At 41.5% G+C, this 18502-nt stretch overlaps 3 protein-coding genes across 7 annotated transcripts in view; 2 read left to right on the forward strand and 1 right to left on the reverse strand.

Annotated features, from left to right (window-relative positions):
• Nucleotides 1-658, reverse strand: part of TNFAIP6 (TNF alpha induced protein 6) — a 30818-nt gene extending 30160 nt beyond the window's left edge. Inside the window, exon 1 of one of the 2 annotated variants that reach the window (XM_054829546.1) lies at nt 290-658. The gene's annotated coding sequence lies outside the window, so the exon portion shown is untranslated. The remainder of the gene's footprint in view (nt 1-289) is intronic. The other variant, XM_054829549.1, reaches the window with a different exon arrangement.
• NMI (N-myc and STAT interactor) lies at nt 5-11618 on the forward strand. 4 transcript variants are annotated; one of them, XM_054829540.1, is made up of 10 exons: nt 5-137; nt 1496-1546; nt 3124-3201; nt 3503-3661; nt 5138-5245; nt 6857-7019; nt 7640-7746; nt 7862-8057; nt 8706-8812; nt 9774-11618. In XM_054829540.1, exons 1-10 carry the CDS (start codon nt 99-101, stop codon nt 9960-9962), a joined length of 1197 nt encoding a protein of 398 aa, XP_054685515.1. In that variant the 5' UTR covers nt 5-98; the 3' UTR covers nt 9963-11618. The 4 variants fall into 4 exon arrangements, with proteins under 4 accessions (XP_054685515.1, XP_054685518.1, XP_054685517.1 ...); XM_054829543.1 differs by lacking the exon at nt 9774-11618 and adding an exon at nt 9440-9765; XM_054829542.1 differs by lacking the exon at nt 5-137 and adding an exon at nt 199-340.
• Nucleotides 11619-12054: 436 nt separating this feature from the next.
• On the forward strand, nt 12055-17841 carry RBM43 (RNA binding motif protein 43). Its single transcript, XM_054829553.1, has 5 exons — nt 12055-12514; nt 12610-12789; nt 14658-14856; nt 15356-15450; nt 15532-17841. The coding sequence occupies exons 2-5, from the start codon at nt 12787-12789 to the stop codon at nt 16273-16275; spliced, it is 1041 nt and encodes a 346-aa protein (XP_054685528.1). The 5' UTR covers nt 12055-12514; nt 12610-12786; the 3' UTR covers nt 16276-17841.
• Nucleotides 17842-18502: the final 661 nt, after the last annotated feature.

Genomic DNA, 18502 nt, shown 5'->3' on the forward strand with positions numbered 1-18502 from the left:
GCGCCTTGCCGCCGCGGGGAGGTCCAGCCCCGCTGCCCTCCGCTGAGGAGGAGGCGGAAGACGGTGCCACCTTCCTCAACGTAATTTCGAGGAAGAGAATGCGGCATCGCCCGCGGGGACCCGGGGCCGGGCACCCTGTAAGTGTGACAGGGCGGGGGGGTGGTGAGGGGGGAAGGCCCGCCAGCCCGTCCTCCGCCAGCGGCAAAGCGAAAGCGAAAGCGGGCGGCCTCGGTCGCGGCGGGGGTTGTCTCGGGGGGGGCCGGAGGGGCTGTGGGGAGCCCGGCAGGACCTGTCACTGTGCGAGGAGCGTTCCTCCGCAGGAATCCGCGGCTGCTCTAAGGTATGTGAGCCCCGGCTTGCGTCCTCAGCCCGGGGGGGCCGCCGGTGTCTGCCGGTGCTCGCCCTCGCGGGGCAGCGAGCCTCGGGCTCTTCCTGGCGCTCAGCGGGTGCGGCCTTCTCCGCGGCCCCGGGCTGGGGCCGGTCTCCCCGCACAGGAGGGGCCGGCGGGGCCGCGCTCCCTGGTCTCGCCCGGGAAGGCGAGGGGCTAGCGCGGGTCGTTGGGCGGCTGGGAGCTTCGAGCGCGGCCGTGCGCCGGCCTCTCGGAGCCCCAGACCATGGCGGCTCAGAGGAGACGGGCCTCAGCTGCTGGGTGGGCTGTCCTGTCCAGAAGCCAAGTGACGATGTTTTCCAGTTCTACTTTCACTTTCCTAAGTCAGGAATTGGTACCTAAGTCGGTAAATTTTGGTTACTTAACGCAAACCAGAAAGGGGTTCCTGGATCATTAACCAAAGGCGGCCTCAGTTTCAAGCCTCCTTGTTGAATGCAGCAGGTATGGTGGTGTTGGGTTAAAACAGCTCAGAATTTCCAGGTGAGAGCCTCAGTAACATCCAGCCGGGTCAGGACGCTGGACTGCCTGCATCCACGGGTCTTGACACCATTAAGATGACACAGAGTGTCTCACCCATGGTGCAAAACCCTTGTGCTGTCCCAGCATCCACAGGCGAGATTTGCTTGGGAACCTGTATGTGGAGCAGTGGCCCATGGACTTGTCTAAATTCCTTTTAATCTGTCTCCACTAAATGTTGTGGCAACAGATTCCAGATTGTACATTATCTGCTGTGTAAAGGAAGTGGTTTTGTTTGTGTTAAGCAGGTTTAAGGGTTATATCTCTTAAGCATAGAGCATACAGGATGTTAAGCACATGTGTAACGGTACAAAAATAATGTAAAGGTAAGTACACAAGTTACAGGACAGAAAAATTAAGTTGTACAATGTAGAATTCTTCACATATGTCTCTGGCTTTTATGCTTAGGAAGGAAGGAGGCTTCAGATACCCAATATGTATCACTTTTGCTTATAAAAAGATACAACATTTACATTTAAAAATTCTTTTAGCCCAACACAGCTTCTGGGATTCCATTCTGATATTCTATTCTGCTGCAAAGAAAACCTAATACACACAATGTTGTAATTTTTTTTTTTCCTGTTCCCTCAGATTTCAATGGATTTAACAAGTCTCCCGCTATCTTTAAAAGATAATGGCTTTGTAAGTATTTCCTGATGTACTGCCTGGAAAAATCTGGTTTTTAACAATAGTATCTCTGGATGAAGGTTTGTGCTTGGACTGCTAGAACAGCGCTTCTGAAACTTCTTGTCTCACCTTCTTCCAGCCTTTAATACTTTGGACGTTCCTCATTCCTGCCTCCTGTTTCCACAGGGCGAGTCCCATTCCAAAGTGTCTGCATTACAGATTCTGTTAGAATTTTCCTGTCCTACCTTGCTTGCACATCTGTCTCTGAGGAGGTTTCTTAGGGGAATTTCCTTTGTCTTGGCGCTTCCCTTGATTCAGTTCTTGCAGTGTGGCAAGTAGTTTGGATGGGACTTTCCCTGGGATTTCTTGTCTTTTCCTTGTTATTTTTTTCTTCCTTTCAGGTTGAAAACTCTTGTCTTAGATCATTTTTTCAGTAAAAAACAGGCATCCTTTCTTATCAGCTTCCAGCTGTGGCACGTGCATCCTTCTGCTTTCCTGCACTCAATCCCTTGAGCAAAGGAATTTTTTTCCACTTTTAAGTTATACTCAGATGGGGATTTCCCTGTTGCCTAATAGGCATTTGAAACTGGACCAAGTGGTGGAAAAAAATATTTTCTATTTTATTGTTTTTAGGAAATACCTAGCATTACCACGAGAATTGACAAGATTATCTAATTTAGACCTTTCCATGCCTAAATTTCATGGTTCGCATTCAAGTTTTATGTAATCTTAAGTAAAAGGGAGGGATTGTTTCAGCAGGTCTCTTTGGATTTTTTTTTCTTTTCTGCAGAATATTGCAGCCATAGAAACAAAACAGAACAGAGATTTTCTCTCTTCTTGGTCTTTTTCCAGTTGTAGTTTACCCCGTGCTTGTGAACTTCTGCCCTGAAGTACTTAAATTCAATGGCGCTCTTCTCACTTTCCTCCTGCTTGATGTTACTTTTATTGACCAGTCTCCCTGAGCTTGGAAGCATCCCATTTTAAATTTTTTTTCTCATTAAGCCTGTATATTCTTTGTACATTCTCTTAGAGGAACTGCTGAGAGAGCATATAGATAAACATTTGTGGTTTGAGGGGCTAAGTTCCCTGTGGAAGAACATAGAGACAACTTGCTTTTATTATTTATCAAAATATTAGCCTGTGAATATTTTCAGTTCGATAGTTAGCAAATAATGATTACTGACCAGGATCCAATTTCTTAGATTTTTGTCCTGTCCAGCCATTAAAGTAGTTCAATTATTTAGCCTAAGTGTCTAAATGCATTTAAAAAAAAAATACCTGGCATATGCTGTCCTCTGGCATGCAGATTCTAGGAAGATTTAATTATGAAATATAATCAGTCTCTCAAAATGTTTGACTCACCACATATCTTGCCTGCATAATTGGAGAAAAACAGCAAATGGGTGCATAGGCAAAATACATTGGACTTTCATCAATGGGCATACATTGAAAGCTACCAAGGCAAAATTCTTCATCCAGCTGCTGAAGGTTTATTTATTTTTATTTTGAAGACTCATTTGAATTGTTTGGTGTATCTCAGTTATTGCCTAATGGAGGGGAAAACCTGTATGTGCCTCTTCTTTTCTCTCTAGAATTTAATAACCCGTGACTCTCGTGACGCAGAAAAATATGAGATGGAAAGACTTAAAGAAGAACTGAAGAAATGGAAGGCAAGTTCTACAAAGCACGTAGAATCGTGGAAATTAGCTGAAAGATACTTGGAAGATCTTTAGTCAATCCTTCTATAACCAAATCAACTGTCCTCCAGTTCTAACATGTTTGTCTAACTTGCTTTCTATTCTTCAATGGTACATGCTTGTATTGATCTCAGTGATAACTACACTTGTAAGTCTAAGAGAAATATTTATCCAAAGTGTTAAAAATAAATGAATATAAAGAGCTTACTTAAGGTTTTGTTTGTTCCCATGAAAGCAAAAAAAAATTAAAAATATTTTTCTTTTTACTATCCAGGAAAGAGTTGAAAAAGCTGAAAAAGCAAAAGCTGACCTTCTTCTCTGTAAATCTAGTGCTGATGAAGAGTATGTTAAAGCAGAGGAGGAGCTGGTGAAGCTGAAGGACTTGCAAGAGAAACAGTATAAGAACCTTATTAAGTTTAGGGACACCCATGAGGTACGGAGAAGACTTACTCATAGCTGTTAGTATTTGAGGAGTTGTGAAGGAGGCGTTGATTAGAGAAAAGAAGAGTAATATTTCCTTTTCAGTTTAAATGGCTTTACCAGTTTGCCGACTGTATGACTAGAATGTTCTACACATAGTTTTTCAGTGGCAGATTAAGAATCAGTGCAATAAAATAAGTCTTGTGGTAATGTTGGAACAGTGAAGGCAAAACTGCTACCTATTTTGTATAGAAGATGAAGGCTGACAAAACCAGTCTCTCTCTTCCAAGATTCTCCATTAACAGATGAGTTTCAGGTTTGTGTGATGCAGATAAAATTGAATGAGTTGATTCCACTACTTTGTCAACTCCCAGCCTGTCTTATAAGACATTACAGCACCCATGGGATTAGCATTTCTTAAGTGACAATGAGCTGGGTGAGAGCCAGAACCTGTTTGAAGAGGGCTCTTCTTTTTAGAACTAATTGGCTCTAGAACTAACTGGTTCATTACCGCAGTGTGCCACGTGCAGTCATTGATACAGTAATAGGATAAGTTTCAGTGAAGTTTAATTTGGCCTGTAAATCACTGATGAGAAATTATAGCTTCCATATTACAAGCTATTAAAATACGATGAATAGGTTAAGTACATTCAGGTTGGCGTGAGATTTTCTGAAAGTTGGGTTTGGTTCTCCAATCATAAATGTTTGGATTTTGTAGCCAGAAGAGGTCATTATCATCATCTGGCTTTTGTTTTACATTATCTTCAGCTGATGGGAACTGGTCAAAATGTCTTGAGTGGTTAATGAGGAGCCATTATTCTCATATTCTCAAAAAGCCATTATTCTCATAAAGGAGCCATCTTCTGATTATGGATGACTGGAGCTGACTACATTTGCTGTGTTTCCTTCTCATTCTGTTCTGTTGCCTGTCCAGGAAATACTGGATTTAGTTACATGGGCTTTATGCCCACGTAGGATTCATTGGTGTGGAGGAAGAATGTAGTGGATGGGAGGTAGAAGAGGTGTTCCCTCTTCCTTGCTGAGAAGTACAAAGAGGGAAGAGTAGCAGTGTGTGAGAAACTGTCCTCACCTGGTAAACTTTTCAGAAAAGGGAATAACAGTTGCTAAGATCACACGTGGTACAAAAAATAAAACGTTTGTGTGTTGACATAGGCTCTGACATTGCATGTATAAGGAACTGACGTAACTATGGAAAGCGCTGTGCAATTCATGGTACACTGTATGTGCTTGGAAACACTAATGCCTCATTTCAAAAACCCTCTTACTGTAATTTACTTTGACTGAAACTGCTCCTTGGAGAGTGAATTTACCTTGTGGATAGTTAAAGCATTACAAAAAATGTATCATGCATGGCTGCCATGTAGAATAATTAAAAGTCGAAACAGGTTCTAAAGTCTACAGATTTTGCTGAAATATATTTTTGTCTTCTATGTGTTTAATTTTGCATTTAATAATTTTTGGGCTGTAGAGAGAATTCTACATACTAAACCAAGAAAACGCTGACCTGAAGAGAGAGATTGAAAAGATCAGAGAAGAGCTTGCAGAAGGTAGTTCAGTGCTTTTGCAGGATGGTCAGGTAAAGTTTGAAATGCTTTGTAATTTGTCCTTTGGAAGGGCACATTTTTATTTTGTCAATTCTAGACCGCTGGGGCCAGTTCAGCATTTGAACCTCTACTGATTTCAATATAAAATATAGCTTGACATTTTATTTTCTTATTTTATCTGGCAAGATAATGTGAGGAAGGCTAAGGATATGGAAACAAATAAAAGTATGTGAGATACTGAAAACATGAGAGGAATGAAGAAAAGCAGAAAATTATCAAATGGAAGACACTGGAATAAAAATACACATAGCATTAGTAATTTTCAAGTACTCTCATTTTCTATTTCTTCGGCAAGAGGATGGAAGAAAGGAAATATGTCCATTATATGGCAAATGTAGCATTTATTTTTGCCGATATTGAGCTTGACTTGATTATAGTCTCTCTCATGTTACTCCAAATCAGAAATAACTCAATTTGCAGCCAGATAAATATTAATGATGCTAAATACATATAAACTCAGGATCCAAAGTGTCTTTTGGTGAAACTGCTGCAGATTCTGAGGTGCTCGGAAATTGGAACTTCCCTTGTGGAAATTTCAGCTTTTAAAAAACGGTTTTCATTCTGAATTGGGACAAAACCAAGTATCTTGGGGAATTTACAGTAAATGAAAACTGTGATCATTTTTTGTTTATACAGAGATTGAAACTCTATCCAAGCATTGCCTTGTTTAATGTTAACAATATTACAATATTAGCTTTAGCTTTCTAAATTGCATCTCTAATTTTAGAAGGTATCAATTATGTGCAGCCTCCCATGCAGTCATCGGAGAGGGCGAGGCTCCTCACAGAGGAGATTCAGTGTGAACAGGGGCGTACACCCCGTGTTCGAATTATCTTTAGGAAGAGTCTCTCTCTTTCCGTTGGCAGTAGAGGGAAAGGAAAGAAAGCAGGCTCGTAGATAAGGTGCTAGTTTTGAAGATAAGTGGCAGGAATGCTTTAATTAGTCTGGTTATTTTATCTTGACACAAACAGTAGTTTTCTTCTACACCGGGTTTTCTTTGGAAATAGTTACAGAAGGGGGAGAAAGAGTTATCTGAAACTCCCTCAAGTCTATCATAGCAGCCTTTCCTAACCAACATTTTCATGAACAGTTAGTTATAAAATACTTGGATATTCATATCCATTTTACTAAGATGGCAACACACAAAGCTGTTTATTAGCAGACTTCCCATTGCCGTAGAGCAGTGATGCAGTGAGGCAAAAATAAATGGCAACGCAAATGACACTGATACTTGCATTTTGCAAATTTTAGATACCAAAAGTATTCTACTTCTGCAGGTGGAAATCCCTGTGGACTTCAGTTGAATTTTTACTGTATAAGGTCAAGCTTAAGTTCAAAGTTAATCAAAGGGAAAAACGGGGAAAAAAACCCAAAACACCTCATTGACAAAAATAGACAAGTACAACTAGTTTAGTTAGAAGCATTATACCTGTTTTACCAGCCATGACTTCAATCTGCTTGACTGTTAGACTTTAAAACCCCAAAATATATGTAGCACTTCAAGGAAAGACTGCTGTTCATTTTTCTGTTCTGTAATAAATTACGGAAATTTTTTTTTTCCTATCTTGATTCTAAAATATTAGATTAAAAAAAAGGTAGCAGAAGTGAAAATGAAGTTCACTCACATGGAAGACCTGGAGGATGATTATGCAGATGTGAATACTCACTGTGTTTTGGGTGCAACTACAAAAATCCCATTCAGACTGAATCAAAACCAGGCACTGCTTACTTTTGAAGATGAAGAAGGTATGATGCATATTTTAAATATAAAATTAATGTCTCTGATGTATTTTATTGCCAAAGGGAAAAGATTTACATAAATATTTTAGGGAAACAAAATCAACAGCCAAAGAAAGAGTACACAGAGAACCTTTCACTATTATGATACCAATTGGGAGAAGAAAATTCTTGCAAGCATGTTGCATGGTTTTGTTGGATTACCAGATTTCTGTTCTCAGCTAACACAAATGATACTTGGTGTTTGAAATTGGGAATATGTTTCTACCTTGCAGAGTATTGTCCAGGATGATTCAAAATGTTTTGACAGCAGAATTTGATTATTTTCCTCACTCTGGGCAGTACCTTACTCTGACAACAGTTCTGTTGGTTAAGGGTACGCATAAAGATTTGGCAGCATAAAGATTCTATGCTACTCTAAATATAGTATAATATTTTACCTGTTGCCTATAACGAGTGAGATTTTATGGACGTAGATGTGCCTTATGACATGGATAGTGGGATTTGGTGCCTAACTTAGTTATTTCTCCTTTCTTGATGTAAAAGGAGATCTTGCTTAAGGGAATAGTTTTGGGTTTATAATGATTAAACAAGGCTTTTCATATCTGAAAACTTGTGATTTTCCTTAGTTGCCCAGAGACTGGTAAAAATGGGTAAGCATTCTGTGAACCTGGACAACAAAATAGCAGATGTGAGAGTGAAGCCTTTTACGCTTGAAATGGGAATCAAATTTGAGGTAATCAACTGAAATATGAAACTATGAACGATATGAACTTACAGTACTTAAAAAGCTTTACGTTCAGTTTTTTGGGTGTTTTGAGTCACAAAGTGCACAAAAAAATTATTTTTAGCTCCGTGTCACTATTTCTGGAAAGAAGATCAACGTTTCAGACATACCTGAGCTATCCATTCCTGAAGACTGGATGAGAGACAAATTAGAGCTGAATTTCTACAAATCTGAACAGCGAGGAGGAGGAGGAGAAGTAGAAAATGTGAACTATGACAATCAGTCTAGAACAGCTGTTATTACGTTCCTCAGGCCTGGAGGTATAGTATGTAATATTTTGTTAGCTAGATGTGCAGGCCATATTGTCCATTCTGCGTTACATTCCATTCCATATTAGATTCTGTGTTAACCACCGAATGTAGCAAATTCTTCCCATGGAGAGTTAAGTAGATCAGGAAAAGATGTGGGTTCACCCACACATCTGTAAATAAAGCCTTATTTCGTCATATTCCTTTTTGATCAAACATGACCTGATACACAGTTCGTGAGCTTTCTTTCTTTCTTAACTTTGTCAAAAACCTATTTTTTCTTTGCATTGCTAGACACATTGCAAAAAGAAAATTAGGAAAATGTGTTTGATTTTAGCTCTTGTTTCATGACAATGAAGTTAGACAGGCATTCAGATTGCCCAACTGTATGAAATTCTATGAAGATCAGTGGAGCCACATCCATTTAGAGCAGCTGCTTTAGATTTATTTCAGAAGCTTTTGTGGGTATTTGATGATTTTGCTTTTTTGGAAATGCCAAATAAACTTTTTGCAAGATGGATATGAAAAATCTACAAGTGTGATATCATACATTAGTGTCTAAATCCATTCAAGAAAGATTAGTCTGTTCTTTGATATCCTTACAAAATGTATTTTAGATTATATTATTCTTACTCCTCTTTTTCTCATTCTCCATTACAGCAGCTAATGGCTTTGTGAGATGTGCTCAATATCCTTTTGTTGTGAATGGAAGGTCCTATAGGGTTTCTGTGTCCCCGCACACTGACGTACACTTGGAAAAGTTTCAGGTAAAAGAATCTAGTCCAGGCTAAGCCATAAATAGAACAAATATGTGGGAAATACGAGATATGGGCAGAATTTTCAGTTCTGAGGAGTGCAGAAGCTTTTGTGTCATGCACTTTGTGAAACTTAATAGCAAGTTTGAGTGTGCAATATGCTGCTCTGCTGATGATCTTGTGTTTTGCAGTGGGAAAGCTATAATTTATTTTAAAAGGGTGTGCGTGCCTTTCCTTGATCAAATTATATCGTTACTTACCATAATGTCTGTGCTAGACAGGAGGCAAATACTGAATTGTTTGTGAAGTAGGTTAACAGTAGACACAACAACGTTTTTCTGAGTCACAAAGCACTGTGATATTCATCCTAATGAGAGGCCTTGTTGATAGTCTCAGCAGAGACCTTTGTTGTTCTATGAAACATTTGCTCATTCAATTTTTTCGTTCATTCATTCAACCCAAATAATGACTTTTTTCCTGTAACACTAGTCTGCTTGCTCATCATATTCTCACTGAAACTGTCTGTAACTTTGTGTGAATAGATTGTAATCAAGTCAGTATTGTGTATATAATCAGGCCTTTATAATTAAAGCATTGACTAGAGTGTGCATTTATGAGATACAACAGCATTCATTGTAGGTGTGTATCGTGTTGGCATGGATTTTTATGGAGCGACGCTGTCTAGAGCCATTGGAGATCCCCAAATCCAGCATGCCTGTGCACTAAGGAGTGTGGGATGCACGAGTCGAGGAGGCTGGGTGCGTTGCACTATTCAGTAGTGTAGGATAGAGTTTGGAACTCCTGCTGTTTCCAGTGTCAGAAATATACCACACTGTCCAAAGTCTTAAAACGTAATCAAAGATCCTAGCCTTGTCTGATCGAGGATATGTTTATTTCCAGTATCTGTCAGGTCCTTTAGGTGTACATGCAATAGCTGATGTGTAACACAAGTTTGTTTCTCTTTCCTCCGTAGCTCTATTGCGGGGTTTCTAAGAAGACCATTCTGTTGAAAGGAATTCAAGAGACGGACGAAGATGAGGAAAGTGTACAGGACATGATTGAAATTCATTTTCAAAAGCCTAGTAATAGTGGTGGGGAAATAGAGAAAATCAAATATGTATCAAAAGGAGTAACATGGGTTTGTTTTGAGGAGGATATTTAGAATGCCATATAGGAAATCGTAGATTGAACTCATGAAGTTCTGAGCTTCTGTTTCATCAGAGGAAGTTATGCAGACATTGTGCTTTAATGTTCTGAAATCTACACTTGAAAAAGAGGAACTACCTGTCTTTCTGATTTCTGTAACAACACAGACTTTGCATAGAAACTCAGTAAAACTCACTGCTTGGCATTCCAGAGGTTCCTGATCAAAGTCACAGAAAAAGCCTTTACCAGCACTTGAAAGTTAATCTCATATTGCTCTCTGCAAATTTGCAGATTTTGTATCTTGCCAATTTTAGATAGGTCACATACTCCAAACTGGGATAAATCTATCCGTTCGTACATTTTTGTTACAAAAGCCATATGTAATCCCAATCAAAAGTGTCTTCACAGACCTGCTTTTGTAAAGTGCCGTAGCTTCAGAAGATAGCTCTGACAGAACTCCAGGCCTGCTGAGGTTGCTGTGTGCCACCATAATGCAAATACCTAAAAGCAATTATCCTGTAATTTAATAAAATCTGTATCATCAAATCAGTGATAACATTAAAATAGGAAAAGGGAAAGGGAGAGTGCAAAACACCGCAGATTTACTCAAGAAATTGCACATTATAAGAAATGCCATAGCACTAATACTGCTTTTAGCTGTCCAAAGACTGTTACTTCTAGGATCTGCTGCAAATTCCACTGAGCTTCTGATCAGTTAATAGCCTGGTTTATTGTTTGGCTTTAATATTTCCTTCTACAATTACATTTTTCCTCATTTTTGTTCATGATTTTACTTACTTTAAAATATTATAGATGACTAGATCTTTGAGGTCCCTTCCAACCCAAACCATTCTATGATTCTATGACTACAGGTAAGAATTGAGATGATTCTTTATGTAGGACAGATTGCTTTGTAACAATGCTGGGGAAACAGTCCGACAGTACACGCTGTGTCTGAGGTATCTGTGTTGTGTGTGAGTGGCCAGGCTGCTGGCTCTGGGAGGGTGTGCAAAGGGGGGTCACTTGGAAAAAAGGCAACTAAGAGCTTAGGGCAAATTAATTTTTCTGCGTGTAAAGTCCCCCTTTTGTATCCAGTTCATCCTTCCAGTTCTCATTCTAAAAGATCTTTGAAATAAAATGGAAGTGCAAAGTCAGAGAAGGATTTATTTTCCAAGGAGGAATGTTTTTCCTTTTATGCTGTGGTCCTTTTTATTTGCTGCCCTTGGGGGCTGAAATGGTTTGGCAACAGTAATCTGAACTTCAAAGTCGCTTGGGTCTAACATTGAAAATAACGTGTTTTCATAGTATTTGACATCTTAGTATGCAGAAAAAGGACAATGCACCAAACTAGTGCAAGAGGAGCACTAGAGATACATCTCAGGTATTATTATTCTAGAGAAACCGTTAATAAGCAGTTGAATATATGGTTGAATATGGGAAACTAAAAGGCTGTCAGCACCACAGTTGATTTTGAATTTACTGTTGAGTGAGATATGTGACTGTAGCACCTCTTACTGTTTAGTGCATGCAAAGGCATGGATCCATTACCTGACTATTATGAAATAGTAAGGAAAAACAAAGTAGTAGTATTGGAGTATTTATGGAGATTGTGTACTTGTGCATGTAAAAAATGTCTTGAAATGTTGATAAGATCAGATACCTTAAAAAGAAAGAGAGGAAAAACCTGATGAAAGTAAAAAAAAAAGTCATGAATTTTAACTGTACCTTGCTGATAAATGTTGTCAAGAAAATCTTTAAAAAAAGGAAAAAAATTAAAATTCTCATAAGGTACCAGAGTGTGGGGAAGTAGTGAGAAGCTACAGGTTTTAAGTACATAAAATCAAGATGAGATTTTAAGTAACATTTTAAGACAATCAGTATTTGTAAATGTCTTGGTTTTCTCTCTGATTAATTGAGTATATTGTTTAAATTTTAAAGGAATAGTGGTGCCACATAAAGGCTGGAAAAACAGTTTTAATGATGAAAAACAAGAATACAGAATTTATGTGATGTTTCTATAAATGGCAATACACTTTTTTCTATGTACTGGAGTAAAGTTATCTTTGGAAGTTGGAAGAAGAGCAGTGACTTTTTTAGACCTGTAACTACACAGGAGTACTTTACATTTCCACAGATGCAGCTTCCAAACCTGAATGTCGAGTCAGTCGGACAGCCCCGGTGTGGGAACAGTCAGACAGCCATTGCCTGGGACAAGTCAGTCAGACAGCCCCGGTGTGGAACGAGTCAGTCGGACAGTCCCAGTGTGGGAACAGTCAGTCAGACAGCCATGGCCCGGGACAAGTCAGTCAGACAGCCCCGGCCTGAGACCCTTTGGGTGCTGCTGTAGCTGTACAAGTTCAGTGCAGCCTTCAGGTTGCCGTGTCCGTGTGCGTGCCTTGCCAGGCGGGGAGCCGGCTCGTACAGCCCTCTGCTGAGGGGACGCCATGAGGGAGTACCGCGGGGTGGGATAAGGGCGAGCAAGGCCAGATACGCCAGCCCAGGGCTCGTTGCCTTGCGAGGGTGCCGCTGGATGCCGGGGCACTCCTGCCCCTTATTGGGAACATCAGGGTATTGCTTCTCCTCCAGCTTTCCCACCGCGGCGGGGCGGGAGGCGGCGCGGGGGAGCCCCCCCCACACACCCCGCGCCGGGCTCCGGAACGCAGGGCCCGCTGTTTCTCTTTCAGTTTCACCGCCGGGCCGGGGCAGGCCGAGCCCAACCGCTCCCCGCCGAGTGCCCCGCCGCGGGGAAGGCGCCGGGACGGGCAGTGCTCGGGAGGCAGCCGCCCTCTGCCCGCTCACCCGGACGCCGGCGGAAGCCCCACCTCGGCGGAACGGCGGCCATGGCAAGTGCCTGCGGCGGGCGGGGGGGGGGCGGCGGGCCAGGCCGTGAGGGGAGTGTCGCCGTCCCGTGTGCGGCCGGGGCCGCGGAAAGTAGCGGCCCTCCGAGGGGAAGGGCCGGCGCCCGCCGGGAGGTTTCGGGGAAGGGCTGGGGCCGGTGGAGTGCCCGGGCTTTCCCGCGGGCCGCTCCCGGAGTCACCTCACAGCGGCGCGTCCCGGGCCTGCGGGTTGGGCGGGAAGAGCGGCCTTCTGCTGCACCGCTTGCTAAAGGTCTCGGGGAGCTGAAAGTAACTGCGAGGTGAAGGAAACGAGTGAATCGTGTCCGTCCCTCGCTTGGTCCCCGCACCGAAGAAATACTCGGTGCTCAGCCAGCAGCCTGCTGGCCTCGCCCTCTGGGTAGTTAGTGGTAGCAACAGGTCTGATTTCCCTCTCACTAGTACTAATATTCCAGTTATTTTAATAACAGTGAGAACCGATGAGGTCTATGGGTAGGTCTTCCCATCCGATCTCTTGTCAGCGTGGATCCATGTAACAGGTTTGCCAAGAAATGGCCCAGCCGTGCGCAGGGCCCTGCTGTCACCAGTGACCAGTGATGCCACTCCTCTGCCTTTCCCATCCGTCCCTGCGGCACCTTCCACAGCTCCGCATTTCTGTCTAGCACAGCACTGAACGCAGGCTTGTCTTAGAAGTGATTCAGCACAAACGAACTGTATGTTCATGGGCGGTTTATTGTTGTTTTTTTTCCTAACCCCAGTAGTATGCATGAGTATTGCTCCAAAATACCAGCTGGCAAGGTACAAGATGGTGTCTGGCAGCTGAGTGCTCCCGCTCGTGCACGGGCTGCATCGGCTGTGTGAAGCGTGAGAAAATCCTACATAAAACTCCGTCAATCTTGGAAGCACCTTGTTTATATTCTCTTCATGTTGTCTCATTAGTGCAGAAACTTGCTTTCGCACGAACATTACCACCAACATAATTGCTTAATACAATTAAAGCTCCTGGCTCTTTAAATTTGATGGGTGATAAAAGAAGGCCTCATGTCTTTATGAATTAAAAGCTTGCATGGTTGCACAGTCGCATTGAATCTGTCTCCTCGCTCCCTTCAGAAACACTGCGGTGGTGGTCCGCAAGGCTTTGGATCTACGTCAACGAAGCATTCGCCCCCGGCGGCACATTCTGCAGGCTTTTGTAACTCTGCGCCGGCCCTAATATTTTATGCGCCCCAGGCCCAGAAGAAACTTTGTAAGAGAAGTCTAAAGAATTTAGATGGGAGTAACTGACCTTGAGTACAGTCACTCTGAAGTTACTGACAGTTTGTTCCCGTGAATGCTGCCATGCAGACATGCTAAATTATTTTCTTTCTTCCAAAAAGTCAATGAACTGTTACAAAATTTACTCAGTGTTCCAGCATCTACAGTAATTTTGCTGTGGTAGAGGGAAATGTTACACACTGTGTCATAGCAATAGAAAGAAAATATGCTTTTCTTAACCAGACACGGATGCAAATCCTATTTAGGATGGGTTTCATGTTTGCAGCATTGGGAGGTTTGGCTCTGATGAAAATCATGTGTGTAGTTAGTTGTTTTACGCACAGCGAGTCTCAAATGACTGGGATTATGTTCTTCCAATTTAACAAGGTTATCCATTCAGTAAGTGGAGAGCGATGAGTCATAGCACAGCCCTGGATCCCGGCTCTCATGAATTTAACAAGTAAGGACAGTCTGACTCTGACCCTTCCGCTCAGAAAAGACAATCCTTACTGAACAATACATGCAATTAAAATTTTTCATTCGATCAGGGTGAAGCTGGGTAACCCTTACGAGAGGTCACCAGTGCTCCTTGCATTTACAGTGTGCCATGTCTCTGTGCACAGGCAACAGGACAAGCTGCTAAATCGGCAAGGACAGTTGTCATCGCTGGTATTCCAGATGGCCTTCTGCACGATGATGTCATGACTGACATACTGATGATTCATTTCCAAATGTCGAAGAATAATGGGGGAGATGTGGAAGAAGTAATGTATCCAACAATGAAAAAAGGAGTTGCGTATGTAACTTTTGAAGATGAAGAAGGTATGTAGATTAATATACTAAATACAGCTGTCCCCAAAGAATTAGCCCTAGAATGTGAACCCTAAACCAAATGATTTTAAATTGTTTACTGGTGCTAGGATTTTATAGAACTGGGACACTAACACCTCTCTTTTAGTCAAAGTTTTAGGATTTTATTTCTGTTCAGTGAACACATGACTCTGAACAGGCTTTGTGCAAAGCGTTTTTTATGTTGGTTTTTAGGAATAACTTTATACCGTGTGTAACAGGATATTTGTAGTCAGGCCTTTGAGAATAAATCTCTGCCAATTAATGTTCTAAGAAGACAAGCTTCTGTCTCTCAGAACAATTTTGACTAATACATAAAATATTAGGCAAGCATATTGAATCGCCTGTGTGTATGTATGGCAAATTGTTAGGGGAAGCATCGAGAGAAAAACAGCCATGAAGTGTTCTGCCATCAGACTGGCAATGGTGTATTATCTTACTGCGCAACAAGTGAACCTGGCTTTCTCTTCAGTTGTAGAGAGTGTTCTAAAGAAGGATGAACATCGACTAGAAGACAAGAGGTTGTCCAGATACTATCCGCTGAAAGTAACTCGTTACTGTGAAAACGTAAGCTCATTCATAATTTATCTAGTTGTACTTCCATTGCTATGTTAACCATTACTTAACTTCTCTAATTCAAAATTCTAGGTCTTCAGCTCTGTCACATCTGTCCTCAACATGTCTATTTTCAAAGATCAATTTGTTTTAGAAGATCTGATACAAGAACTTAAAAAGAAGAGCACAGCTTTGAGCTTTGGTCCTTTGCAATCCAATGGGCATATTTCTGTTCAAGGGTCATTTCCAGCGATCACACTGCTAAGAGACTTTCTCTTACTAAAAGCAAAATCCCTTTCAGAGAAGGACGAAAGAGAAGAAAGTAAGTCCCATCAGAGACCAAAGAAGAGGCTACAGCAACACGGACTTACCACGGAGATGAATAATTTTGTTCGTGATGCAGATGGGGAAAAACAAGTGGTTGTTCTTGACACTGATACATATTACTACATGAAGTACTTTTTTCCCAGCACGTTCCTAGTAAATGGTGATGTTGTAATTTCTGACATCACTGATGGTGATGTAACTACAGTATATATTGAGAATGCTGGAAGTAGGTCTGATGCTGGACAGGTATTAAGAGTCAAAGAGAAAATTGAGAATCAGTCTATAAAACTCCATAACATTTTACGTAAAGAAAGGATTTACTTTGAAGAGCGCATCAGAGATGAAAAGTGGAGATACGAATGTGTGTGTAGAAGTCTAAAACCCCACTACCCTTCTGTTTTGATCACTCATTATGATACTCACATTGATGTTATAGGAAATCCTTCTGAGGTTTTTGAATTTACAAAGGAGGTGAGCAATAAGATTCAGAGCCTGTTTCGAACCACGTAGATAGTTCGTGTTCGTGCTTTTTACACGTTGTGCTTCTCATACAGCCTGTGCTGGTGCAACCTGTGCACCTCTGTGTCGCTGGAGATCTGTCACGTTTCTCCCATTCACAGGCTGGGAAGTCTGCACATGAGGGTGAACAAGCCCATTCCCCACAAATACCAAATTTAATTCAGAACAGGAAACAGATGATCTCGGTATCCCTCGTGAGCTTAGAGACAGTAGAAATTAGGCCTTTTTTGTCTGGATACAGCTACCTTTTTCCTTTTGTTGGCTGGATTCTGGGCATATGCATGCTTATTCTGTCTTGGTGTCAGGGGGCACAGAATGAGAAAAGAGGATTTTTGAAAGAGTTCTCATTAGCATAAGAAGTCAGACTGACAAAGCTGGGCAAGCCACCCTGAAATGAAATACTGTGTTGAGTTATGTTTCTTCGTGCCAGGAGCTGACCACTCAGAACAGGAATGGTGGCCTTTTTCTGTTGCCTTTATTTGCAGAAGGAAATTCTTGTCATTGAGATGCACAAAGAAGGTAGAGCTTTGACACTTGAGGGGAGGAAACGCTTATTAAATTTACAGGCCTGTCATGTCCTGAGAAAGTCCTTAGAAGATGGCATTGGAAGTTCTTGACAGTAGAAAATAAGCGAGTTTGTTTTCATAGGAGTGATAATGTGTTTTTTTCCAGCTGTAACAGCATCCGCAGCATCCTCGACAGAATGTAATTTAGACATGAAAAGATATACAACGTTTCGATATGAAAATCGTGGGACATTTAGACTTTTGAATCAGAGTCTGTTTATGCAATCCTTGTGCCCGGTGCAGTCATAGAGTAGTATTTCTGATCCAAGTCATCTCCTGTTGTAGATACTCTGAACAGGAGCAGTCTTTTTTTCTGTGCAAAACTGATGAGTTGCTGTAATTAAGAACAGAAACACCCTTATGCCTTATAAATACGTCCCAGCTGTGTTTTTCAGACCCGCGCTAGAGGTTCAGACAGTGGGGTTTCTGCCACCTTTGTAAGAGCTGGACAATCTAATGAAGGCTTAGTCAACCTTAGTTCTAAGTTGAACGCCTTGGGACACATTTCCCTTTTCTTAGGAACTGCACAGATGCCCAGAGATAGTCAGATTTTGATATGTGTATAGTTAAAAAAAAAATCCTTATCTATATTGTTTTAACTGTAAGGAGTTATCAGAATGATACCTGTTTATGTCTGTCTTGCCTTCATCTTTCATTCCTGGGGCTAAATGCTTACGGTTAAAACTGAAGGCTTGTTACAGAATTCCATCTCCCTCAGTAAAATTAGGGACAAAGCTAGTCCACAGGAACACAATGATTTAGGTGTTCTTGTTTTTTTCTAAAGGTAGACATTTTCTGTATCCATTACAAAGGTCCAAATGCCCAGTCTAATACATGCTTTTTATAAGATCAATTTAGAAAAGAGCTTTTATTTTGTGATACCAGTGTGTTCACAGTGCTTTGACAAAACATACAGGGCGTGGGCTCTCTTGCCTTATGTGCAGGAAAAGTTTTATGTTTTTAAGCCATTAAAGAAACTAGTTATACAAAATATTGTGTCCATGTTCTTTAAACCAACCCCCAGACTTTTGGTCGGAAGCCCAAACCTAAAGCCTAAGAAATGCTTTAGGCATTTTCTTGTCACGACTGATTATCCATTGCAGTTATGCCAATGAAAGAGAAAGTCGTTAAACTAGCGTCAATGCTGTGCATTAAAATATACTGTCAAAGTGGGAAAATTATGAGCTTAAGTACTTTGCTGACTTGGAGGGGGTGCAGTATTTAAAGGCTTTATCTTTTCCAAGTTCCAGGTTACCCGGGGGGTCAGAGATGGGGCTAAACATGGATGCCCCAAGTCCAGCCCTGGAAGAGCTTCTGCTCCCTGTGAAGCACAGCCAGCCCTCCAGCGCTGGGCGGGTTTGGGTGCTCCCCACAGAGCTGAAGCAAAGATGGGAAGTTTTTCAACCTTGTAAAAGAGAAAATCCTCTCCGAAGGATAATCCCTTAATGAAATTAGTGCTCTTTTCTAGTGTGCAGATTGGTGTTTCCTTCTCTTTTCTGAAGAGCCTCGTTCTCTTCTGATTCATAGCATTAGTGTTTCCTATTCACTTCGATAAATGTTCAGCGCTAGGCTGGTAAACCAGTGGTGCTGGTGTTAGTTTGAATCCTGACTGGTTACCACTGGCTGAGCATCGCTTTTTGAGTCACGTTTGA

Source organism: Grus americana, chromosome 6 (assembly GCF_028858705.1).
Source record: "Grus americana isolate bGruAme1 chromosome 6, bGruAme1.mat, whole genome shotgun sequence".
Lineage (NCBI taxonomy): Eukaryota > Metazoa > Chordata > Aves > Gruiformes > Gruidae > Grus > Grus americana.

Excerpts from the sequence above, each read along its gene's own strand:
- RBM43 (XM_054829553.1), top strand. Across the intron at positions 14,857-15,355 it reads AACTTTTGAAGATGAAGAAG|TTGTAGAGAGTGTTCTAAAG; the intron begins GTATGTAGATTA and ends CTTTCTCTTCAG. Across the intron at positions 15,451-15,531 it reads TAACTCGTTACTGTGAAAAC|GTCTTCAGCTCTGTCACATC; the intron begins GTAAGCTCATTC and ends TCAAAATTCTAG.
- NMI (XM_054829540.1), top strand. The coding sequence starts at position 99 with ATGCGGCATCGCCCGCGGGGACCCGGGGCCGGGCACCCT. Across the intron at positions 1,547-3,123 it reads CTTTAAAAGATAATGGCTTT|AATTTAATAACCCGTGACTC; the intron begins GTAAGTATTTCC and ends TTTTCTCTCTAG. Across the intron at positions 7,020-7,639 it reads TACTTTTGAAGATGAAGAAG|TTGCCCAGAGACTGGTAAAA; the intron begins GTATGATGCATA and ends GATTTTCCTTAG.